The sequence below is a fragment of the Columba livia genome, chromosome 2 (genome assembly GCF_036013475.1).
Source record: "Columba livia isolate bColLiv1 breed racing homer chromosome 2, bColLiv1.pat.W.v2, whole genome shotgun sequence".
Taxonomy (NCBI): Eukaryota; Metazoa; Chordata; class Aves; order Columbiformes; family Columbidae; genus Columba; species Columba livia.
This window is the reverse complement of record NC_088603.1, coordinates 136,538,327-136,564,590: the sequence shown is the minus strand read 5'-3', so window position 1 is coordinate 136,564,590 and position 26,264 is coordinate 136,538,327. Positions and strand designations below refer to the sequence as shown.

The window sequence follows — 26,264 nt, the reverse complement described above, 5'->3', positions numbered from 1 at the left end:
CTCTTCAGTTTCAAGCAGCAGAAAGATGAGACAGGTCTGGGACATAAGCAGTATGAAATCGTTTACAGTGGGCCCGGGGAGAAACGTGGAAGCAATCTGAAAGGAATTCTTGATGTCTCCATCAAGAACAATTAAAAATAAATATTTTCTCTTTGTTTTTTTGTGTTTGATTTTTTTTTTTTTTTTTTTTTTTTTTTTAAATAAGTGTAAAAGTCTAGGGCTTCCCTGAAGAACACCAGGGTACTGATCAAAAGCTCAGCTGGACAGAGACATGTCACACACTTAATCAACATCTGATTTGGTTATTCAGGCAGAGGTCCTATTCTGGCTATTTTTTTTCCCCTAATAATGTCACTACAGGTAAATCTTCCAAATAAGTTTTGCACAGTGCACGCAAGAGGTAAAGCCAGTTTGTTGAAATCTGCCCAATTCGGGAAAAAGTGGTTTAACCCAATTGAGGTGGTATGTGTCTCTCTCATGTGGAGTGTTGGCTGAAATTATATTTTCAACAGTTTAAAAGAAATCTTTGTAGGATGGTGGGGAGATACAGATTAGAACTTGGAACTGAACTGATACTTGGCTTGCTTCTTTGGTATCAGTTGTGGTGAATATACCACAGAAGTAGACTTAAGAGGTCTTTTCTTGGTCTGTTATTGTCAGCAGGAAGATATAATTCATAATCCACAGATACACCAATATCCTTGCAAGATGCAGGTAGAAACTCCGACAAGGTCTACTTCATCATGACAATGTTGAAATGATGACATCATTCAGAAATACTGCTTTGATCATCACAGATAACTCAGAATAATTCCAAAGGAGTTCCTGTAAGCCCCGAAGGGAGTATATAACTATAATTGTAGGTTATTGGGGGTTTGAGAAACATTGCAACATTAGGGTTAACACAAGTTCTGAAGGTGATTGAAGCTGCTGGACTAAAACCAAACAGGAAAATACAGGCTATGGCAGTCAGGATATGTGACAGACATGAAGTAAAACAGAGGCAAGAAAAAAAATTGAGACTATATTTGAAATACCACCATATAAAAATGTATCAGAACTAGGATGGTTCATCAGCATGATAAAATTTGCAGCAAATTTGTACTTCACCTCTCATTTAAAAGTCTCATCTATTCTATAAACTGTTTAGAACAAACACTGGAAAGAAATGGGGTAAAGAACAGGAATGTGCTTTTGAGATTTTAAAGAGTCTATTGACTACATCCCCAGTTCTGGCATTTTATGATGCTTCTAAGCCTACATCTGTTTCAGCAGATGCCAGCAGCTATGGTCTTGGTATGGTGCTACTCCAATTACATGGACATGATTGGAAACCTGTAGCTTATTGTTCCATATAGCTTTCAGATGCCAAAACCAAGCACAATCCAATAGAGAGAGAATATTGAGCAACCATATGGGCACACAAAAGAATGATATATTATGTTCTTGGTCTTGATAATGTCTAATGACAGCTCCATGATACCCATGTTATTAATAAAGTACTGTTTAGAATGTAGAGATCATCCATGCATTTGAAATAGAGACATATACTGTACTGCAAAATCTGGTCACATTGAGTTCATCTGGAAACTTACGGAGATAACTCTTGTCAGTAGAAATGGTCAACAAGGCCAAAGTGTAAGTTGATATTCTTTTGGCACGCTGGAATCACTGCAGAAACCAGATGGGTGAAACTAATCACAGACAGCTTATGCACACTTGCTATGTGTATTTGCAGGGATCTAACCCTGCTACCTCAGGCACTTCTCAGTGACCAACCATCATCCCAGCCATCCACGGCTTCAGCAGGCAGAGATCTCTGAAGTCTATGGCTAGTTGCCAACAATTAACAAGTTCAAGTTCCCTATATCTTTTTTCTAAGAATTACAGTTTGCCTATTAGAAGTGAAGTTATTACAAAAGATACATTAGAGACCCTGATGTTTACCTAACTGTAGGCTAGTGGCCCAGAATATTGGTATTAGACTTCCAAGTAAGTGGCTTCAAAACCATGGAGTAAAATAATGAATCTAATGATACTCAGAAAGATAGAACTCTCATATCCACATTACCTGGAAAACTTCAGGAGAGAACAGCAAAAACAGAATCTGAAGGAGAAAAATGTCTGTTTTGTTAGGATTTCTCCTTTTTCTTTCTTTCTTTTTTTTTTTTTTTTTTTTTAATAAGATTTGTGGCTCTCCTGCTTCCCACTCATTCTACAAGTAAGTAGAACACAGAAGGGCTTATATATATAACCACATACACATATATGTGTGTGTATACATATGAACTAGAGAATCCATGAGAAATGCAGTGTCTGCAAGGCCTAATTCAATAGCTTTTGTGATGTGGAATAACCCCCAACACACCACATCCAGTCAGATGGAAATCTTCCATCTTAAATGTCCATGCTTAAAGGACTTCAGATGAAGAGATGCTAACTCTAGGAATCCTCAAGCTTTCTTCTTTAACTATTGGAGTGGATCCCAAAGCTTGTGCAAACATATTAGGAGACCTTGTTCTGATATAGCTGGATGAGAAAGAATATTGGACTCTCTCAGCTTTTTTCATTGGCTGTTACTGAACTCTGAAATGTCAGCTGAGACAGTGATACCAATAAACAGATAATTTTGTTGAAGAATGCTAAATTAAATAAATAGAAATCTCCAGCTTTGAAATTGGAAATCTGAAGGAATCAATTTCACAGAAGTCCCAGAAAATGGAGAGACTGACTTCATCTAGAAATCACTGAAGCCTACAATTCATCAGGATCTGCAATTTGCTGCCATGTAGCAAATTTCACTGGAAGATTGTCTATGGATCGAGAAAGGCAAAGGGAGAACATAGAGAGATGTATATTGTTTCCTCAAAACTATTATATATGAGAAGAAAAACAAGCAAGATTGGAAAGCTTCCAGGCAAAAATTGTTAAGAAGATAAATGGGAAAAGCAACATCAAATATATTGCCTGGTTTTTATTAAATAAAGTTTGAATAATTATTAATTGTGAGGAAAGTGATTATACTTCTGTGAATAACCACAAAGGTATCCACCTTCTCACAGTGATCTAGTCAGTATAAGGAAAAATCTTGGTATATAAAATAAGAAAAAATTTAAAGGACAAAGTAGAAGTTCATGCTCACCAAACAGATAAATACAAATGATTCATCAACTCTAATTTAAATCTGAACCTTTTTTTGTTTTTGCTTGCAGATTTTCCACATCAGAGCTGAAGAGAAGAACCGACTATAAGTTCTTCCTTCAGCTGCTTACTCAGGGGTCTCATCGTTATGAGACCAACGCAGGTATCGATAGCCATCCCTAAACTCAGAGATACCAGAAATGCAGATAGTTAATCAGAAATGTTCTGCTTCCGGCACAGAATCTTCCAAAAAGCTTATTTTCCAGTTCTTTAAGATGTGTGCCAAGTAGCAGGGGCTGCTGAAAGGTGGATCTTTTGCAGCACCACCTCCCACAGGTGATGAGAGCAGCTCAGAAGTCACATCTTCTTGGATCTCTTGGATGATTTAGAGGCACAGTTTGTAAGTTGTGTCACTGCTGTCAGTGAACAAACACAAGTCAAAACAGGGGAATTAGTCCTTTATATATTTTAACATGTTTTGGTCTTGCAGACTAAAGATAGTTTCTACTTTTGAAATTTTTTAAAACGCCTTCTAAATTTGACTTATTTGGTTTTCGTTATATGGGACAACTATCAAATGTTTGCTTTTTTTGACCATGGTTAAAAGACAAGTAATTGTGTAAGAAGGAAAGAACTACAAATATATTATTTGAAGAGTATTTTTAGTAATAAGGTCTGTGCATGTTCTAGTTCAGATCCTTTCCTAGGAAATCAGTGGCCAATCACGTCAGTTATTTCAGTGAGACAGAATCAGGTTGTTTCTGCAGACAGGCAATAAATTATTATGGCACTTCAGATGAGATTTTGACACATGCAGCAGCACCTAATTTCAAGAAAAGTTCCAACAAACTGATGGAAAATACACCAGAACCAGTTGCTACTCAGTTCAACTAAAGGTGGCTGAATTTAGCTCTTCATTTTTTTACCCATATACTGTGTGGGTTTTCTTAGGCATCCTCATTGTTACTTTCCCTTTTAAATGTTAATTTTTTGCATTGCGCTGTGTAGTGTTAAAAGTGTTATGTTTATTTCCCCATTGTTCTATAAATAGCATCTCTCACACTGTGCTTTGCTCTTTCTGAATCTTTCTGCATTATGGTTTATTTACTTCCTATGTCCTCTTAACCTCCATCTGTAAAAGTTTTTAAAAAGAAAGCTTTTGCCAGCAAAAGGGGAAAAATACTTCTGTCTCCTATAAAACATAATTTTTTCATTACTTCTACTTTTCCTATTTGTCTGAGAGCAGAACTAATAAGTGACTGATGTATCAAAGCGTCTTCCCTGTAATAATGTGCATATGAGAAAACATTTTAAGCTGCTATTGATCTGCAAATAGCTATTCCTGAGCAAACTAGATTTCATCATTTTCTTTCTAAAAATAAACTAGGCTTTAAATAGAGTCCAACAAATGAAGTAGTATCAGGCTCAATTATCTAGCTGAGTGTTTTCCACAACAGTCTGAAACATTGAAATAGCATTTTTGTTTGCTATGATACTTGTTTGGTTTGTTTGTTTGCTTGTTTGTTTGTTTTAAATAAAATACCTACTTTATGTTTATATGTGGGTTCGAGCTCAAGTTGTGTACTGCACCTTAACTAAATCTTGATTTTTAAATTGTTGTCTCGTTAATTCTAAAACAGTCATGGAAAGACTATACCTGAGCAAGGCAAAGTCTAAACTTGACTTTGACTTGCATAGAAACAGTCAAAACATGTAAGTATACACACCATTGTAAATACAATTTAAAGGAAACTAGAATACCAAAATCTCTACATGGCTTCTACAGTATTTATGGATTTCTGTGAAAGAGTTTTCCAGGTTATAGGGATATATGTATTTTGAAGTAATCATTACATTAAAAGCTACCTTCAAGAACAGACTTCTTTTTCCAGACAGAGGCTTTTAAAATATACCTTTGTTTAACTTAGTTTGATGCAAATATAAACAGTGGTTGGGGCGGTGTGTGGAAAATGCGGTTTCAGTTACATCATACTGAGGTCATGATATTAATAGAGTTCCCAGCTAGACCAATTTGTTTTTATTTACAGCTGGAGACATGGAGATCCGACACACCAAAAGAGAACTTCACCTCTCTTTATGAAATCTGAATGAGAGATTTTCAATACAGGAGCAGGGCCAGTATATTGGTTAGTTGAAGCCAGCAGGGAATACAGTTATATTCCCAATTTAAGCTTGTGTGTAAGTGGAATAACATACTGTCAACATGTCAGTGAAAAAGATAAGAGAGCTATGTTGTTAGCCTTCCATATACAAAATGTCACTGTACTTTTTAGGAGACATAGCACCAAGGGACTCTGTATATACAAAAGGAAACCTGGAACAGATCATGCACCTTGGATTCATTACTTTATAGTAGCTGTGCACCATTATGTACATTACAGATGGTCACTGTCTCTAGTTGAACAGTAGGTATATTTAAAAAGGGAATGTGCTGGCCTTCAGAGGTTGTCCTAAGAGAGGTTCCCCCCTTTCCCTCAGCGACAAGGCTTCTCCAACCTGCATCTCAGCTTTTGAGGGAATTCTAGTCATGTTTAGGTAAACAGATTTGTGGCCGCTTACTTTATGACTGTCCGATAATAAACCGCTATTGTTTATTGCAGGTTGCTGCCCAGCAGGTGGGGAGTTAAGGAACTGTGTGCATGTGTGTTAGGGCAACGGTTTCCCCTGGTTAGAGGAGGTATCCTGTGTGAGAGTCTGTGTGGCAGTTAATACAGCACTTATTGCTTCCAGGAACCTCAACAGCAAAATGTTTCCTGCTCTTTGACATTGATGGAAACCAAATTTATTATTTCCATTTTGGTGTTTTCACGTTAGAGAAGAAGAAGCGCTAAGCCTGTTTTATTTTAGCACATTCTATTCTTTTGGTTTCAGCACAGACAAAAAATCTCGGCACGAAAACCAAATAATTTCTATTTTAAAATATGATTAATATTAAATATTCATTTAATAAATATTCAGTACCTAGTGAGTTGTATAAATGAAACATAGACATAGACAATAGATTAAGACAAGCTAAGCTTTTTGGTTTTTTTGCTTCTGTGAAAGTTTTCAAAATATTTTTTCTCCCTCTTTTTACTTGTTATTGCTTTATTTAAACAGTAAAGTATTTTCTCTTTGAAAGACTTGTTTTTTAATAAGAAGCCATATTTCACCGAAAATGAGTGACAAAGCTGACATTCCCACAAATTACTGCCAATATATAGGTTTTGTTTATGTGATCTTTCCCAAAATAACCCAGCTCCCCTTTTTCTGTCACTGGGTATATACTCTTCGCAAAGTGCTTCAGAATGCTGTAACACTACCGGGTGTTTAGGAGTCCTGACAATGCCAAAAGGCAAACAAGAATGCAAAAAATGTCCTTAGCATATAATTTAATTAAGGTATATCCCAACTAAATATACATGAATCAGGGCTAAAATCTATCATGTTAGACAAGGAGAAGACGTCAAAATGTACATCAGCGGAGCTTGTAAACTCTGAAAGTAATTATCATCTCTTTTTTTTAATTTGGAAGGAACTTAATATGTTTTCCCCACTATCAAAAGCAAAGGGTGAACAATAGTACGAAGAGGGAGAGCAGCAGGTAACGCGTCAGCTCTTGCAGCATGTACATCACCTAGTGGACACGCTTTGCATACTGAAGGGTGGGATCCATCCTGCTGCCGCAGGCTTCCTGCTCCTGTTACCAAGCCCAAGCCCTGGAGCAAGTTTCCCCCAGATGTGAAGCTGCAAAGTGCATCCAGTGACTCCCCTCCTGAGCAGGGGGCAGCATCTCTGCACCACCAGACTTTTTACGTCTTTGCTGCTTTTCTAAGCAGGGGTCAAGGCAGGATTTAGCCTGTACTGCAGCTCAATTGGGAAGGGTTTGCTGAAGTATATGCAACATTAGCATGAATCCCACAGCAGTCTCCATCCCGCTGCCATCCTCTGCACCGCACAACCTACAAAAGGTGCACGAACAGGCTGAAATGGAAATAAAGTGTGGCTCAAGCTAACATGTAAAATATACTTGGAAAATAGAGGGAAAACTGGAAAAACACGGTTAAGTGAAAGGTTTCTAAGTTGAAGCTATCAAGGAGGCAGCTTAGTGTTCTATCTGACTATTTAGTTTTATACGAACATTTAGTGTACCACTCCAGCGCAATGAGCGCCTGTCTAATAAGTGCTGTAGCAACCACATACAGTCCCCGTCCATGCGCCGAGGCCCAATCCAGCTCCAACAGCAGTGAACAGCCAGATTCTCATGTGAAACTGAGCCTTTTGGAAAGTGGAAGATGCTTCAATAGAGAGACAAGTCTGAAAAGAACAAGCACGGACTTGAAGTCTGCACAGTTTGAGTGGAAATGTGTTTAAGGAGGTTGTCTGAGCTCTGGATGGGGACATGTGACAATGTGTGACACTGAGCTGCAAGGCAGTGACAATTAGGAAGGACATACTTGTCTCTATTTTTAAACAGCAATGAGGTGAGTTGATATATAAGTTCTCTTCCAAGAATTTCAGTGCAGATGACTGCCCATAATATAATTATTCACAGTAAAGAGTAAGCCATGTTTCAGCTCTGAACATTTGATCGGTCTCTGTACAATCAAAATATAGTCAGATTTGGACAGCCTAGCAGGGTATTTCTGACTTCCATGTGCAACTATACTTTTACCAGCCTTTCTCTCACACAATGTCACACAGTGATACACAGTGTAAATCCTTCATATGTCAAATCAGACATGGCATCTACAGTCTGCAGAAAAAATCTGCAGGGTGTAAAGTTACCAAGTATTTGTGAGGTCTACTGTGAGGCTGCATTTTTTTCTTCCTGAAACATGAATTCATCTCTCAAAGAACATGTTTATTTTTCCTTTTTTTTTTTTGCTAAAACATATCTACTTTCTCTGGGAAATACATAGAGGAAAGAAAAAGGTACGGATAAGAGAAGTTTGTAATAAGCCAGGCTTCTATCATCAGCTTTGCAATATAATGATAATACTTGATGGTTACAATATTTTATGATTTAGGAATCCTGTCAATGTATTCTCCCAGTGTGTCTGAGGAAAGTATAGTTGCCAAGAAGTAGTCAGTATTTACCACTTTCTACTACGCTTCCTTATCTGGGTAGGCTTTGTCCTTACTGGGAGCAGTGGGAAATGCTGTTCAATACAACCCAGGGGGGTTTAATAGGTGATTTCTGTATTTTTCTTGTTACAGAAAGAGAAGACAGAAGTCTGTAAACTTTAATCAATTTGTAGGTGGATATTAAATTACTAATAGCTCAGATTAGAGTTTCCAGAGTTTCTAAATCTAAGCTGATGTTCCTTCTTTATTTTGGAAGATAATACCTAGAAAGTCAATTGATCTTTTAGACTGAAGGTACATGCCAAAGAGGAAGCACTGCTTTTTTTTTTTTTATTTACAGCTGTAAACTGAGAATCGGGACTCAGTGTTCAGTCCCTGACAGGTCAGCAAACATGCTTTGGGACCATTGGCATGCTTTGGGATCACTGGCAAATCTTATGTATTTTTCAGCATACATATACAACAATGGGGATGAAAGTATCATGCCACAAAGATTTTCAGGCTCAACCAAAGTTACTAGATCTGTCACAGACAAAGGAAGCCCTGCAAAATTTGCTATTTTTAGATTATTTTTAAATATTTAAAAATAATTTTCTAAAGGTTCTCCCACAATTTTGGCCTTGAAATAGACCTCTGTAAACCAGATAGCTTTTAAATTAGAAATCAATGCCAGACTTCTGGCTTCTCCCCATTTTTGTAAATTGAAATCACAGTAGACCAAAACATGTCCTGATTTATCCTCTGTTGAGTTGAATTTACTTCTAGGTAAGTTCAGCTCCCTGTTACTATATGCCAAACAGTTCATTAAAGCTCCATGTCACTAAATACCTGAAAAAAAAGGTAGATTTATCCAGATAATAAAACATTTTAAACATATTTTAAGATCAACCAAATTTTCAAAGCCAGTCACAGAGGTAGATAAATATTGCTATAAATATGCTTATAAATATATATATAAATGCTTCCTCCACATTCTGGAAACGTGTATGTTCTTATGACGAACACACGTAAAGCTACTTCGCATTCAATAGGTCTCTTTATGCGCTTAAAATTAGGCATTTGTAAATTTGCAAGATCAGGCCTGATAGCATGTGTGCACGTGTGTGTGTGTTTGCACGTGTCTGTGTACATACAGGAATAAAGAATGCAGTTTGATTACAAGTTCTGTTCTATGCTCATTCTTTTACTCAACATCTGATGTTTGAAAAAATGAAGCTAAATGTCCAGGCAGTTCTGACAGTTCCAATCCATTATCTGCAACCTGAAAAAAACACTATTTTTGCTCAATATGTGAGGTTGATGTGGGGTTTTTTGTTTTTTGCGGATATGTCTGCTTCATACAGTGTCAACACAACAGTAGAAGTACTGGGTTGCTGCAGGTTGTATGACTGACAATAATATTCTCTGCAAAACGTAGAAGGGAATAGCTGATGAATTGGAAAATATATGGATGCCTACTGAAATGATTATGTAATGAAACACGAAGTCAAACGGTGGCATGCTTCTATTAATTGCAGATGATAGTAATTAATTTTCACTGCAGTTGCGATCGTGTCGCTGCTTTCCGAAGAATCCAGAATCCCCTTCCAGGAAAGTGTGAAATTGCATCTGGGTTCTGCAAGCCATAAAAGAGCATAAATTCGGCTTTTTTTTTTTAAAAAAAAAAAAAAGGAAGAAAAGAAAAAAAGAAAAAGAGAGAGAGGCCTTCCTCGATACTGTACTTCAGAAAGAGGGAAAAACAAAGGGAAAAGGAAAATGATAATTGTTTTCTCTAAGGCTATTATCTAATGCAAAAGCAAACAGTCTGACTGGAAATCAGCTAACAGAAGGGGATTAGAGAGTAGATCTGAGAGTGGCTTGATTTCTAGCACTGCTGTCTCTTCACACAGTGATGAGACACAGGCAGAGCAGCCAGGAGCTCTCCAGATGGCTAGAGAAAGTGTTTGTCTTGGGTTACTGCAGGGCAGTCTGGACTCTTAAAGCCGGGGAGGCATCATTAGGGAGCAAGTTAGATGTCCACCCAGTAAAAGCGAGCGAAAGAAAGAAAGAGTAGGCAGGCTGCCCGAGAGGGACCGCGCTCGCCTATTGTTAACATATACTTGACCCCCACTAACCTCCTCACGACACAGATGTCTCCTACCTCTATCACCTCCCACTGCTTTAAGCCCTCCCCCCCTGCACCTGGGTAGCGGGGCCGGGCCGGCTGCCGGCAGTATGCTGCCTGCCTCGCGAGGTGCCTGCTAGCGGGGGAGCCGGGCGGAGCGGCGCGGAAGCAGCGCGGAAAGCAGCGCAGCCTGGGGCGGGCGGCTCGGCACCGGCTTGGCTCCGCCGGGGGCAGAGCTATGCGTCCGCTGCCCGGGGACAGGCACAGACCCCGCCACTGACAGCGGCCGCTCCCTGCTCTCCATATCACGTTTGTCTGCGGCGGCGGCAGCAGCAAGAGAAGGACCTGGGCATTAACTATCTCGACTTGGAGACTTTGCTTTATTTTTGGTTCTTGTCCGTTCCTGTGGAACCAGTAGTCTATCTCGAGCTGATCCTCCTTTTCAAAAAAAAAAAAAAAAAGAGAGCGAGAGAGGAGGGGGGAAGAGCAGCTGGAGTTTCTCCTCCGCTCGTTTTGACTTTTGTGGACGTGGATCATCTGGACTGGGAAGGGAAGCCGAGCTGCGCTGCTCTCCCCTTTCCCACCCCTTCGCCCCTCCAGCAGCCTGGGCTGCCGGCTCTCCCCCGAGCAGGACGGGAACTTTTATTTGCAGCTCGCAGCCCGTGGCGAATGGTGGGAATCTCCGGTCCTCTGCAGTGTGAGTACGGGGCTCGGGCAGGGCAGGGCGCGCTGGGGCGGGGGGAGCCCCTTTTTCCTTCGCTCTCTCCTTTCCCGTAGGGCTCTCGGGCTCCGATGGGCTCCCACGGCTGTAACTAACCCAGGCGGACCGGGGCTGCCGCTATGCCCGAGCAGGGTTAGCCCGGCATGCAGCTCTTAACCCGCTGTCCCCGGCTCACGAAGTCGCACCCTGAATATTTCTCAAGAGCCCAGAAATCAAACCACCCAGTGCTTTTTATTTTTTATTTTTTTTTAAAATAATCCTTCGAAGCACATGTTCGAAGCACATAGCGTAGGATTTCTGTCTCTATTTAGGACTTGCCTTTTTTATTTATTTTATTTATTTATTTTATTTTTTCTCCCCTGCCTCCTCTCTCTCCAGATTAGAGCTAGCCAATGTGAGTCGTAGTGTCTGAAATATTTCTGGTGGGATTTTTGTTTTGTTTGTTTCACTACGATCACCGGTTTACGTAGTACGAGTAACATCACTTCAGGCTATTTTGCAAGAAATATTTCAGGCGGTGCATATCCTCTTTAGCTGCACGGCGATCTTGCAAGTATCTTTTCTCCTAAAACCATAAGGTAACGTGAGGGATTTGATTTCCAAAACTGCAATACAATGTAATTGTGTCATCTCGTTTAGCTGAGCTGAATGGTTTGATTCCGTAAATTCGTAATACACTACCGGTAAAGGAGATTGGAAGGATGAAAACCATACTGCCGGTGATTTGGACGAGTCTTTGACTTTTGGCGAGTTCGAGCCCTTTTGTTAGTGCCAAAGTTGCAAGATTGGGCTAAAATTTGGTTTAGTGTAAAGAAGGACTTTCGACCCTGGCTGGGGCACCCGTGACTCCATTACACGTTGATTTATGGAGAAATATCTGTGTTACTGTACTCTGCTCTCCTAAATGTTAGAGAGAAACTGAAAGTACCTAATCGGACCCAGCTCTAAAATCCCTCTTGCTCCAAGCAGGAGCTAAAATGTTGCTTCCTTCAGCTCACTGAGAAGCTGAAGGAGAGATGGCGAAGGTAAGAGGCGCCAAGGCAGCCTCCCCCGCCTGCCCCCCAAGTTGCAGCCTGGAACACCGGAGCCCGGCCTGGCGGGACGCGGCCGGGAGCTTCCCGCCACCGCCGCGCTGGGGACCAGCCGCCTCCAACCCGCTCGGGTTTCTCTAGTAGAACAGCCCTCCATCTCCAGATCCGCAGCAGGCTCTGCCAGTCACCCCCTCCTACCTCTGCCTTGCCCTAAATCACAACCCGGAAAGGACCTGTCTCTTGCAGCCTCCTGGTAGTGCCGCCCCGGAGCCAGCGGCTCCCGCTTTCAGATCGTTCAGATGAGAACCACGATCCGCTGAGCCCCTGGTAGCGAATCCTCTCTAAGGAGCTGCTCGAGTTCCCCGTCGCCAGGCGCAGCAGGGCTGGAGGGCGCGTCCCCAAGGTGCGCTTGGGAGGTGCGGGGCTGCGCGCTGCCTGCGCGGGCAGCGCAGGGCGGCCGTGACAGGCGCGACGCGGCAGGGGCAGGTAAAACACACCTCGGGAAAGCAACGGCGGGAGCGGCCGCGCTGTCCGTGGGAACACGGCGAGTGCCAAGCCTTTGGCTATAGGCATAGCCCTGACTAACTAAAAGGATGTCTTCTGAGTCTCGGTATGTACAGTCAAGCGTTTGCTCGACCAAATATTCGTGTGCTTAATGTAACGCTGACCCCTTTAACTTTTAACATCGCTTCCCCTAATTAATCTGTTCAGGCCCCAGACTTAAATGGCTGTCCACAGCTGCTGCAAATTGATTTATCCCCTGATGGTGGTCCGAGTTGCTGACCAAAGCGGGATTTTTTTTCCCATCCCCCTCCCCATTTTTAGTCTACTAATCTGTTTTGACTTATTTCCTACTTACAGAAATGCATGCATGCTTTTTGAAGGACTTAGAAAATATTTCCTTTTGACATGTAGCTAGAAACATAATTATTGTATTTGTAAACACAATATGTTGGGGCTAAGGGTGAATATAATCTATTTAATTATACCCTTGTAGCCTTACATTTCCTTCTTAATTTCTGCATCCTGAAAGATGCAATGGGAAGTTTACATAACCAACTTTGTTAACTGTAGTTTGAGGCAAGGCGTGAGAGACATTTTTAGATTTGAAGTATATTGTCTAGGTTTTCTGTTCTGCTTTTCTGTTAACGGTTTAGTGAATCTGGATAGCTGAAAGGATTGAAACTGGTTTCTAATGGTTGTTGAAGCTGATGCTTGACCTTTCCATGGGAAGTCTGAAAACCTCATTCAGTTTATTCTGGGCTGATTTCCTTAGGAAATCCAATATGATCAGGGAATTTCCTTTAGCTCGGCTGACTGTTACGAAAGTTAGTCTATATTGTTTATATGTCCTGGTTTTAGCACTAGGTGTTTCTGTGGCTCCCCATCAACAGAAAAAATAACTAGGAAAAAGATCTGAATATGGCTTGTTCTAACTAAACAGTCTATGAAACTATGAAGTTGATAAAGGCTTTGTTAGGCATGAGATGCACTGCAGACTCACTGTGAAGTTCTTTAATTAGGAAGTTACACTTTACAATTGATAACTTTTCTAAGGTCAGTTTTATCATATCCGAACCTTCAATATCACTGCTACTACTTTCAATCCATGCATCATTTTTCTTTGCTGTCATGGGAAGTGCAACCACGCATCAGCGCAAGAAAACCCACAAACTCCACCAAAAACCCAACCCACTGTTAAATCTGTTGATGTCCCTGGCAGGCTGAAGCAAGGCATACAGGAGATGGCAGGACTTCTTGGGCCCTGCCTTAGCAGGAGGGTGAGTGGCTGGGTTCCCGAGCTGAGAGCATGCTGTAGGAGACAAGAACCATTCTGTTTGTAATGGAATGCAGACAGCAGTGTTAGGTCACTGCTTCCTGGCAACTGCTGCTCAAGTTGTTTTTCTTCAAAGGCTTTGAGCTTTTAAATAGTTTCCAAAATCTTTTTAAGTAAAACATTGCCTTCTACCATTTTTGACCACCTTAACGTTAACTCGTTTCGTGCCTGAATAATGGACCAGTAAAACATCACACGGTGTCTCTCATCTGTATACGCTTAACACTATGTATGCCTGTGCGCACATGGAGTTTTATACTTGAAGTATTGTTTATAGAATAAAAGGGAGAAAAATAGCTCCACCTGGAGTGCTGGTCAGTGGCTAGTCGGTTCAGGACATTCTTCCCTGTCAAATCCTGTTTCTCACTTCTCTGAAATGAACTTCAGACGACAGGCGTTGAATGCGAAGCTCACTTCACTGAGGTACTGTGCAGACTGCAAACTGCTCCTCGCCAGACACTTTGAGTGAAACAGGCATCTGCAGCATTTGCATTGGGGGTGATGGGAGAAAGGGCTTGCAATTGTCATTTTCATCTTTGAAATCCACTTGCCACAGTCCATTACTGTGAAATCTTTAGCTAATTGAATAAGGATATTAGTATGTTGCTATTGCAGGAGCTTCAGATTTTTTTTTGGGGGGGTGGGGAGAAGATATTGTTCTTTGTTCTGTAGAAACTTCTAATGTCATGCAGAGATCAAGAAGTCTTATCAGCTGAAATAAAACGTGAATTTGCTGTTGTGAAGGGCTTATTTCTCATGGCTTAGCTAAAGAGCTGTGAAAATTATTTAAATCTGAATACATTATAAAACTTTGGTCCATGTAGTTAGTAGCAGCCTGCTTTTTCATACAGCCTTTAATAGCAACCTATAATATTTATAAAAGCTTAAACTGACTTTGAATTTAGCGTAAGTAGTGAGAGTGTAAATTCTTAAAACACTGGCTTCCAGACTTCAGTTTCTTCACCTTCTTTCATGTGAAAGATCTAAAAGAGTTAGTTTAAAACCTGAACTTTTAATGTAAAGAGTCTTTTTTTATTCCCTACATGGAGTTCCTTTTTAAAGAACTGCTTCCGATTCACAGTTATCCTGTTATTATTTACTGTAAACTGGATTGGTTTATTATATGGTAGCATAAATACAACAGGAAGTAGTATACTGTGTGGTTTTGTGGATAAAGAAAAATGATCAGCAGATGTAAAATCAAAGTAAAAATATCCTGTCTTTTAAAAGGTGCTTTTTTTCTCTCTTAAATATTTTCATCTGAAAGACATTGACTTCCATATTTTTTTTCCTGCCATTGATATGAAAGTTTCCAAATAACATTTAGAGAACAGTGGACATTTTATTAAAGTAAACATTAGTTCAGTATAATGGAGGTAATTGTAAGTGATAACAGCAGAGCAGGTTATCTGTGTGTTGTTTAAACAGAAGGAGCTATTTTGCACCATTTCCAGTAGCCATCTGTAGGGGAGAAGGGTTTGCACCTGTCTGTCCACACTAATTATAGATTAGGTCCAAAGAAATGAAATTCGAGTAGGCTTTCTCTTAATGAAATCCATAGTGATTTTATCGTAAATGTGTTTTGTGTACAGACGGTGATGGTTGGGCTGTGAGTAAAATAAATTGCTGTATGGCTCTCATGTACTTGGGGTTGTAAAGCAGGATACTGCTGCATTAACAAAGGTGCTGAATAAAAATGCAGTGCTCTATTTAGGTCTTAGACTTCAGTGGTGGCCTTAGCTACATTTAGTCAAAAAGATTAACTGAAAGAACAGTCTTTTAGGAGTATGTTTCAGGGTATGAGACTTCTCAGTTACCATCACTTCCTTGTCAATGTACTGGTATATAGGTGGTCCTTTGGCTGAAATATGAGGTAGAAATGGTTTTGTGTTAAACACGTACACACATACATGTAGAGCACGTCAGGAATACTTTCCTCTGGTTTAACAGTACATTACTAAAATAAAGTGGAAAGACTGAGAAACGCATTCTGCAGTAAAAGGTCACATGAATTTCTACCACATCTGTTTATAGTAATTATGAACATAATTAACATAAGAATTACAAGTGAAGTAATGACAAGCTGAGCTATGAGATATTATGCCATAATGGTCATATGTTGGAATTCTCACATTATAGCACACTAGAATTCACATTTTCAATGCAAGAAAGAAAATGTTAGATTTTTATTTGTTTTAATGCTTCAAAACTTATCTGCCTGGGGCAGATGGACTTTACGCTTTATAGGAAGGTAACCCACTAGTAAGAGAGAGGCAGTTGAAATTAAGATTTCTAGCCTCCAGCTTGGACTTCGAGACAGCTGTGCTTATGGAATGCCACTTCTGTTACACATTTCTACTGATTGTATTTATTTTATTAACACACGTTGCTTTATTTTTAAATGTGAGTGGTTTTGCAGCAAACTGTTTACATTAGAAAGGATCCTTGAGTAGTTTTTCTTTAGAGAATTGTGATTCGAGTAGTAAAACTGCCTGTCGGAATGGCCAATGTACATACGATACACATTGTGGCTCTGCAAGATGAGAATCTGATGAATCCTAAATTAGGTCATGGCATTATAAATATATTCCAAGAAAAAATCTGTAACAAAAATCTCTAAAACGAGCAATCTCTCTTTTATAATATTTTGAAAGAATATATGCAGAGAGAAGCCTCTGTGATACCTTGCAGGTTGAACTAGTTAGTGTTTTGTTTTGTTTTTTTAGAAATGCATAGAACATACCATTAAGGGCTAAGATTTCAAATGAGTTGACTAACTTTTGTAATATGACCTGCCTGATTACCTCTAAATATGGTTGTCACACAACTGACAACTGGAGGAAGTTGAGGGAGAAGTGGCCCTTCTTCAGGATAAAAATACCTGCTGAGGAATGCAAAGTAAATTCGACATGTGAAAATCAGTTTGCCTTTAATGAAAAATCAAAGTCCTGGTTTTGTGATACGATAATTTGCCAAACTGCTGTCTTTCTGAGGCTAAACATATAGAGTGATTTATGAAAACCAGAAAGAAATACCTTGTGCTGTGTCTCAGTGATACCAAGAGGTTCTCGCATTATTGGATTAGTGGAGGATTTGTGACAGACCCCTTTTTATCTGACATTCATTGCAGTGACACGATTTTCACACACACCCTTCCCCCATCTAAGTTCTGGTTTTCACTTTGTATTATGTGTCAAATTCCCTTTATTTCTTGTGGAAAAAACTGCTATCTTGGCCCAGTGATTTTGGAAGGAGTTCTGCACTGAACAATGCCTGTCTCACTCCAGTGTGCTGTCATTGTCCTCACCCCAGCCTTCATGGTGCTCCTCTGCAGGCGTGCTGGGGAAACGCATTTCCTTTACAAATAAGTGTTGATTCCTAGGCAAAACATTTTTAAAACTTTAAAACCTGAGTGCACAGAGTTCATTTGGGAACGTGGTGCTGGTGCAGCCATTCTGCTGCCTGTGCTGGGCGGGCCAGGCTGCTCGCTGCCTCTTCTCCCTGTACCTCATGATGACTCTCTTCATCAAAATGAAGCCTCTGTTTTGTCAAAACCTGAACTATTAAGTGTAGGGACCTACTCTGGCTTATCGTTCACCCTCTGGTTCACAGCAGTAGTGTTGTGTTCAGGCTCTTCTGCCACTGGTAGGTCGGCAGGTCGGGTCAGGACTTGGCCAAACCGGGAGCGGGTATGGCCTGTGCTGGAGCAGGTTTCTGGGCCAGGAGCCGCCGTGCCCTGTGCAGGACTCAGGTGTGGTTTGTGAGGCGGGAGCCGGGCTTACGGCAGCCACAGGGACGTCGCGTTGGTGGAAACGGAGGTGACCTCAGGCGGGTCAGCCAGCAGTGCGCTGCTCCTTGTCTCTGGCAGGCTCCTCACTCCGGAGAGATCTTCGGGCAACTTAAGGGGCAGCGCCGGGCCGGATCCCTGCCCGAGGTCGGGGTCGAGCACAGACCGCGGCACATGGGGAGCCGCCGCCTTCTCACCCGGCGGGTGGCGCGGAGGTGGCGCCTCCCCTCATGCTGGGCGCGGCCTCCCCGGGGACCCCGGGCCGCGCCGCGCCAGCCCCGCTCTCTCGCACCCGCCGTGTATCCTCCGGCCTCCATCTGGGCCGCGCTGATACCGTAATCGCCCCGATGCACGCCGCCGTCCCGCTCCCCCCGCGCCGGCAGGGCCAGGGAGGCGCGATGTGCCGTCCTTGCGCCAAAGATAAGCTGCGAGGTGCGCTCACGGCGCACAAAGCCCGGGCCGCGCCGGCGCCTCCCTCCCTCCCGCCGCCGGAAGGTAATCTCCACCCGCGGTTCGGGGAGAGGCGGGCGGGGGGACACCCCCTCGCCGCCCCCCGCCGCCCGGCCCTCCGCCTGGCTCCCTTGGCGCTGCGCAAGTCGATACGAGCGGGGAGAAGTGAAGATGTAACCTCTTATCTCTTCCCCCGTAGCGGGCGGGGGATTTACGGGCAGAGATTAGCCGGCCGGGAGAAGGGATCTGCCTTTTGTTGTGCTTGGGGCGGCCGCGGCCTGGGCGCTGCCTCCCCCCGCCCGCGGGCCGCCCTGAGGGGACCGGCGCGGGGGCTTCTTGCCTGCCGAGCTCGCCGCGGCCCGGGAGGAGGTGGCCGGAGAACAATAGGTTACTGAGGAACCCCGCTTTAACACAGCCGAGGAAGGAGGAGAGCGGCTTGTTGGGGTGTTTCACGGGACGGGGACGGGGGAGAAGGGGTCGGTGCGGCGGGAGAGTCCTCGGGCTGGGGCCGAGGTGACGGGACGTGCGGTCGCTGTCGGGCCGGGGCCCCTCCCGGGAGCGGCGCTGACAGGAGCGGGCGGGCGGGACCCGGTCAGAGCCGGGGTGGTTTCGGTGGAGGCTCTTGGCTTCCGAAATCCCCGCAGAGGATGACAGCGGGCAGGCTTTAGGAAAAGTGGCGCTGCCTTTTTTTTTTGTCTTGTCGTTTTGGACTTTTGATGGTGTCTTTTCGGTTCTCACCAGATGAAGATGACTTGCACGCTAAGTGTGTGCACACACTGCCTTAGCAAAGGGCTTTATCAGCGATCATTTCTTAAAGCCACATTAAACAATTACCTTTAAAATATATTTAAAAGTTTGAAATATTTATATTGCCGTTTCACTTTGTCAAATGTTTGCACGAATAGATATATAGATATGATCCGGTAACTAAAAGCCTAATTAAAATTTGTTTAGAGCCAGGGGGGCATGTATTCTTGTTGACAGCAGCGGATCGATAGGGTAAGACAATAGAGCCCCATTATTTTACTTCCATTGACTGAACATATTGACATTTCAGGTTTGCAGTTGCCTCAGTGAGCATGATGAAACGCTGAAATTCACGAACCAACTGTCTGGAGTGGCACATATATTACTGTATGTCATCTCTGCCTTCAGGTTACCTTATCACTGAAGCAGAATGGTAATGGATGGCAGCAGAGTACTTCAGAGGGGTTGGGGCTCCATCAGTTAAGCAGCTGACACATAGCAGATTTCGGGAGTATCTTTAATTACACCTAGAATTATGTACAAGGGAAGATGGTCCTTGTTACCTGCTGCTGCGCTTCAGAGTTTACAGGCTCAGAAGCAGACAGGATAACAAGGTACTTATGTATCATATTTTATATACATGACTTGATACCTTAAACTTTTGCAAGAGCCCAAGCACTTCTGGTTGTGTTGTTTGCATGCTCACCGTGTTCGCCAGTGGCAGCATCTCAACCCAGTCTTGGTGCTCAAGCTCCAGAGCACCTGCTAGTCCTTCTCCCAATTTTAAGACTGCAAAGGAAACAACAACTTTAAAATAAATACGTGTACTTGGGGTTTCTCCCCTGTCAACGCGCTCTATCAGGACTGCTCAGGGAATTCAATGCAGTGACAATATCGCAGAATGATATGTATACACGTTTTTTCCTTAGTATAAGCACTGTAAAAAGAGATGTAGTATGTGTATGCGTGATTGTATATATTAATGTATATGATTGCATATAAATGCCCATATAAAGAAGAACCAGCGGATGCAGAACATGCAACATGTCTTATTATTTCAAAGGCTTTCAGATGTTCTTTAAAATCTAGCTGACTGTAGAATGAAACCCATCAGGGTTAGGCAGAGATAGAGATTGAAATTAATTTAAAGCAGACAAAGAGCTAATATGAAAGAGCCACTAGTGATTTAACTCATTTTAAAAAGTAAGTGTAATGAAAATATAAAATGTATTCTGAGTGTGCCATCTACTCAGCAATTGTTGCCATCAAGTGGACTGCTGATGCCCTTTAAGATGGTAAAAAGAAAACTAGTCCTTTATACCATTTTCATGAAAATGTTAGGTTTCTGTTTGATCAGCAGGTGCTGTTGAGATGAAAGCCATGTGTAAATTTTCAGAAGACCAAAAGTGTCAATTCAGAAAAGGAAAGTGATAAGAGAAAATGCAATCAGTTTTCCTGTTTTCAATTTGTGCAGGATTTGAAGAGCTGTTTTGTTAAACTGCTACATCTGCTCCGATATGAATATTGAACTACTTCCACTAAAAATAACACCCTATAATTTGGAAGCCATTGCAATCTTTTGTTAATGCAAGTGGGTTATTTAAAAAAAAATATATTCTGAAAAATCTCCTGCCTAATGTGCATTTTTGTTTATCGGCACTTTTATCTTCAGCAGATAAAATGGCATTATGCAATTAGCACCATATCTATTTGGACTGTAAAAATGGAACTGGATAGCTGAATGTCACTATATTGGTAAAAGGATTTAACTCGTACATTCAAAATAATTTTGTTAATAAACTATGATTGTATCTTAAAATGACGAGTGACTGCTTCCTCATTGCAACAATACAGCTTTACCTACTACTGAGGTCCTTGTGCAAAGTAAAGGATGTTTATAGTGTGATAGAACATTCTTGGGCTTGTTTCATTCCTACTATACCTGCAAATCTTAAGTTTGCACTCATAAAGGATGTTTTAGTTAATGAGGCTTTTAGAGTAACTTTTTCCATGGTTAAATGAAATTATTAAATCAGGTTTGAATGCATATATACAAAAAGCATTCGCTGCTGTGGCACTGCTAACCCAAGTGAGTTTTATGAACCTGGAAAACGCAGTGTTGGTAGAGCATAAATTTTCTTAGAGGCATCTCCAGAGAAAATAACATTATTGCTTTTTAATTAAAAAAATCTAATGAAAAGGGTATGTGTTTGTTAATTTTATAAATAAGGATCTAAATGAATAAGCGATAACACTCTTAGACCTATAGAGCCCTGTGTGCACAACCTGAGTAAATATGTGCAGAATAAAATGAGAGCTTTTACTTCTTTATTTCAACATAGAAAATTTCCTCGTTTTAATAATAGAATGAGTTTTAGCCGTTGGATTCTAATCTAGGAGTCAGGAACTCCCATTTTTTTGGCAGGTGTCTGTATGGGAAAGGGCCTTGCTGATGCTTCTCTTTGGTTTTGCAATTGAAGTTGTAAGCTTTTGACCTGGGGGATTTTCCTCAAAATGATCTACAGATCGGCAATAATTAAAATTCAATAAACTGAAATTTAAATATTGAATGGATTTTGTGCGAGATTTGGCCTTGTGGTAGGTTGTCTGGAAGTCTGTGGCATGTCTACTTTATAGTTTGTATTCTCAAACATATCTGCGTGCACACACGTGCATAAATTTATGTTGAATGACAGAGGGATGATTATTTATACAGATTTTATCCAAAACTCTGTGCACTTCTGAAACACAACAAAAAGCCTCCCTCCCCAGAGGAGTGTTTACATCCCGTGACAGTCACTAGATTCAAATCTTCCAAACGTGAAAGTTGTTTCCTTTTCTCCAAACCTCCTTTTCCCCAACAAAGCTAACCCTGTTAAACCTCACCTTCTGTGGGACGTATACATAGTTATAGACATATGTACGAGAAGTAAATATTACAAAAAACGTGGCCGATGGGGGCACAATGTCTGTAGCCGTAAATAGCGAGTGATATCTGCCGGCAGCAGGAGCGGCGCTGAGCAGGCCCTACCTCGGCTGACCTGGAGGAGCCTTGTGTTGGTGCTCAGCGCCTCCGTGGAGCTTTCCGCTGGCGAATACCGCCCGGCACACGCTCTGTTGCAGTGGAGATGCCATCTGCCTGAAGAGTTTTTAAACCAAGGGGCTTCATGCTTTGGTCATGGGATTTTTTGGTACTTTTCCTAGGGGTTGGAGTGTAGTGTGTGGGGTATCCAGATTTTCTTATCTGCGTTTTCTAAGCGCATTCATGGGAGTGCTCTGTTTTTCTTATTCTTTGCCAAAAACGCTGCATGCAGTTTTGCTGTTCCTATTGAATAGTTGCCATATTTAACTCCAGTGGTCGTGAATGGAAATGTGAATATGGAAAGAAATCCTTTCATGTTTCATTTCATTTTCTGTAGCACATTTTGGGATGCCTAGAAAGGGAGGGCATCCTAGATATTAAAAATATTTCTGAACACGCACAAAGAATTTTAAAGAAGTTCAGTAACTTGGTTTTGTTTATATCTGGTTTTGGGGCATGTGTGATATGGCGAGTTATTAAGCGATACCTTTTTCTTACTCAGTATTATTTATTGAATTTAGTCGCCATAAAAGCATAGTTGTGTTGTACAGAACTGTACAACAGTTTTCCTGAATGATCCCATATTGTGACATACTGACGTGGGATAGTTCATGATTTCTTCAATCATCTCAAGAAGGCTTTTGATTTGTTGCCACTTCTCCATTTATCAAGACAGGTAGTCTGTGAGGCTTCTAATAAAGTTAAGTATCGTCTGGAGTTCATGGAGGGTGGTAGGTTCTTTGGGAAATTAGGTTGCTGTCTGGGAAGACAGAAGACTCCACCTAGTGGAGTGGAATTAATTTGCACTTACTGGCAGGCACTAGCTTATAATAAAATAGATACTGTTTATGAAAAGCCGTGTTGATGCAATGAGTAAAAGCCAGGAATGTTGACAAGCATCTGGGGAGATGGTTGCGTGACCATCACAAATTGTACAAGACTGTAGTTACTTTTGTAGCTCTGGGATGCCTTGTTGGATATTAATACGCAATTTGTGTAAGTAGTAGTCGTTACCAGTAGCCATTTTATTTTGTGATTCCTTTTATTTGGAGACCTATTGACTGCATGTTTTTGGTTTCTGATGATGACCACACAGGTGCCCCTTTCTGTTGTGGCTCAGGTGTCGTTTTAAATAACTTGGGCAAAATAACCCCAATCAGCCCCAAAGCTTCTCTACTTTTTTCCATAATTATTTATTTTCCAGAGTACATTTTCTGATTTTTGTTTAGTTCTGTTTTGTTTAATTTCTGTTTAGTTCTGTAATGGCAGTATCAGGATGCTGGTTCTTCGTGCTGTCATGACAGGCGATGTGGCATGTTGGGTAAATCTCTATGTGCCTTGTGGTAGCTGAAGTTTTAACATGTCTGTTATGAAGCATCAAACTACATAGGTTTTTGTGCCTGTGCTTTGCTTACCCACTGGTTTGGTCACGTTGTGTTACTAGGATGGAATACATTGAATTTTAAAGCTGGGATGCAGGTTAACACCCCACCTGAGCAGCAAAGATACTGTCCTGAAATTCTGTTGGTAAATTCATCCCAACACTGAATCACATGTGTGCTAGACAAAGTCAAGAAGAGAACTGCCCAAGACCAGCTCAGGCTTTGACAGCGAGAGAGGGTGAGGCTATTGCTAGAAAATGATTAGGATGCAACAAAGGGGAAAAAATGATACTGCTGCAAAGGATATTTGGGAAGAGTGCTCCAAAGGAGTGCTTTCAGTGATGTCCAGGTGGGGTTTGTTGCCAGAGCCATTAAAGCATAGTGATGCCGTAGAAAGCTGCCAACAAATTTAGGGATAATGGCAGCTGCGGGTGTGCTATCAATGGATCATCCTGCCAGGATGATTTTTTAATTTTATTTTAATGGTGGCATTGCTAGAAGTATTTAAGGGTAATGCTATAGAAAGGGTTTTAGTGAGTGAAGTCACTGAGTTCTAGGAACCATTAAGCAAAAGCTGTTTCATGACTGTACTATTTATTATTTTTAAAGCTTGTTGGCAAACCACTTAATGCTGGAAAAGCACACTGCAACTGGTATTAAAGCATGCTGCAGATGAGCAAGGAAACCATCATACTGAACAGAATAGCCTCACTCAGTTTCTGAATGTTATGTGTATTTCACGTTCACTGTGATAAATCAAAGCAACTCCATGGGTCAGCTGAGCTTGTAAACGTTGAATTAAAGTGCTGGAGCTCAGATCTTCCATGGTATTCACGTGCTCAGTTCTACTGAAGATGGTGTTTCTTTTGTCAAAACACCAGTATGAGGATCTGGACCTTCAGGCTTCCTGTGCTTCTGTCTCATGTCTTAACAATACTTTCTTTGCTGGAACTATTCTGAGACTTAGATCCAGATATGGCCATAATGACACAATTTTATGTAAGGTTAAGTGGGCTAGCTCAGGTCTTGATGTAAAGCAAGTAATTCACTTTGAATTGTAAATAATACACTTACCTGATGAAGAATTCCATATTATAAAGAGAAAGAAGTCTGTTCCTTCAGTAATAATATTATCAGAGGTTCCCATTGAGTCCATGGGACCAGGATTCTCAACTTCTGTATTCTAAGAGATGTGTTTAAGCCATCTGCCTGCTCCAAAAATTCCAGAGGAGTGTACCGCTACAGTAAATTAATAGCTACAGTAGTTTTAAAGAATGGATCAATGTTTAATTTCCCTTCCAGTTTCTGAGATTTATTGGTTGCATCCTCTTCCTATGAAATTAATGGCAGGTTTGGTGTTAATTTTTTTTTTTTTTTAAAGTTCAGACCTAGTTTTTTCCTCTTACAGAGCTATTATTGGCCACTATTGTTTTTATTATCCCATAGCTTCTCTAGGAAAAGAAGGATGGGCAGGACCTCAGTGACACTGCAAGTCCTCAGTGGGTGTCTGCTCCCTAGGAGGTCACAGGAAGCAGGTGGCTGGTTAATTGTCCTCGCTCCCAACTCTTATCCTTCCTGGAGGCAATTTAGGAGTGGTCAGGAAGCGTCAGGCCGCCTGTGTCCCCCCGCCAGGTTCACTACTTCACGTGTTCACTATAATTTGAGGTATGTGCCAGGCAAGGGAAACTGCGTAGGAATCCTTACTGTCCTTCCTAGGCTGTGTGGCTACCTGGCGGGAAGGGCTGAGTGCCATCACTGCAGACCGTGTTTAGGATTGCAGCTGGAATCCGGCAGCATAGCAAAGAATTCTATTAAAAAAAGTAAAAGGTATTCCCCTAACATACAGCACCTTATTTCTTTCAGGCTAGCTATAAAAATCCTAGGTAAGAAAACTACAAAAACCCATAAGGTGCCTGAAATATTTCTGGAAACTATGATCTTCTTTTGTCTGGTGGGTGGAGGACTGGCAATGTAAATGCATTTTCTGCATAGGCCAGTCAGGTTTTAATTGTCTTTGTAGCAACTGTGCCATCAGTATTCTTGGATCCCTGAATCACACTCAGTGCTGTGCTTTGGAAAATCAGTTGGGGTCTTGCTGCTTTGGGTGAGCTTCTTGTTAACTTTGCTTGGATTTGTAATGGTGAAGGCACATGGCATTGCTGAGTGTCTCGCTGCAAGTGTTGCACCCCGTGCTGAAAGCCAGGTTTTGAACTTCCTGTAATGTTGCTTTTAAGTGTCTTTTGGAAGGTATCTGCTCACACTGGAAGTGACGTGAGGTGAGTAATAAATCCCGTACTGGTTATTTACCTGCCAAGTGCATTTTGGATAAAAACTTTGAGCTTCTGCTCAGGTGTACTCTTGGTTTTATTGAGACTACTTGCCTGAATCAGGTGGGCTGCAGGATTATGTGGCTGGTGAATCATACTGGTTTATGAGTCACTCTTATAAAATATCAGCCTGAAATACTAAAAAATAATCAGCACATTGTGCCTGGACTTTATGTTATTTAAAGAATAGCATTTTTTTAAAGCAGAATATTTTGTAAAATGTTCTTTTAAGAAAAACTTTGCAATTTACTTCCATCAAACCCGTTGTACCAGGAAAAATACCTCTTTCAAAAGGGAAAAGGTGTCAGTATTCTGTAAAAATACCTGATTTTTATCCAGCTATTTGCTATTTAAGCTCCCTTCTTTTCAGTGCAAGGAGATCAGCTGACAACAGCAGCAACCAAATCATGTTTGCAGCTGGGCAATTACAGTAGACCCTAAGATCTGTGACTGTCAACCATGAACACAGATGCCTTCAAAGTTCTGTTTTTCTTCTATGTGGAAGTCGTTGGCATGGAACAGATGCCTTCATTTTGGAGAAACCAACCTCTGCATATAATTGGTTCT

At 41.5% G+C, this 26,264-nt stretch overlaps 1 protein-coding gene across 5 annotated transcripts in view; it reads left to right on the top strand.

Annotated features, from left to right (window-relative positions):
- Nucleotides 1-10,126: 10,126 nt before the first annotated feature.
- The window catches only part of RUNX1T1 (RUNX1 partner transcriptional co-repressor 1), a 114,553-nt gene continuing 98,415 nt past the window's right edge, over nucleotides 10,127-26,264 (top strand). Inside the window, exon 1 of one of the 5 annotated variants that reach the window (XM_065053963.1) lies at nucleotides 10,127-11,030. Coding sequence is in view for 2 of the 5 variants with exons in the window: in XM_065053962.1 (XP_064910034.1) it covers nucleotides 17,940-18,204 (265 nt within the window). In the remaining 3 variants the exon portion in view is untranslated. Of the gene's footprint in view, nucleotides 11,031-11,139; nucleotides 12,696-17,929; nucleotides 18,205-26,264 lie in introns of those variants that run through there. The other 4 variants (XM_065053965.1, XM_065053964.1, XM_021281318.2 and 1 more) reach the window with 4 other exon arrangements.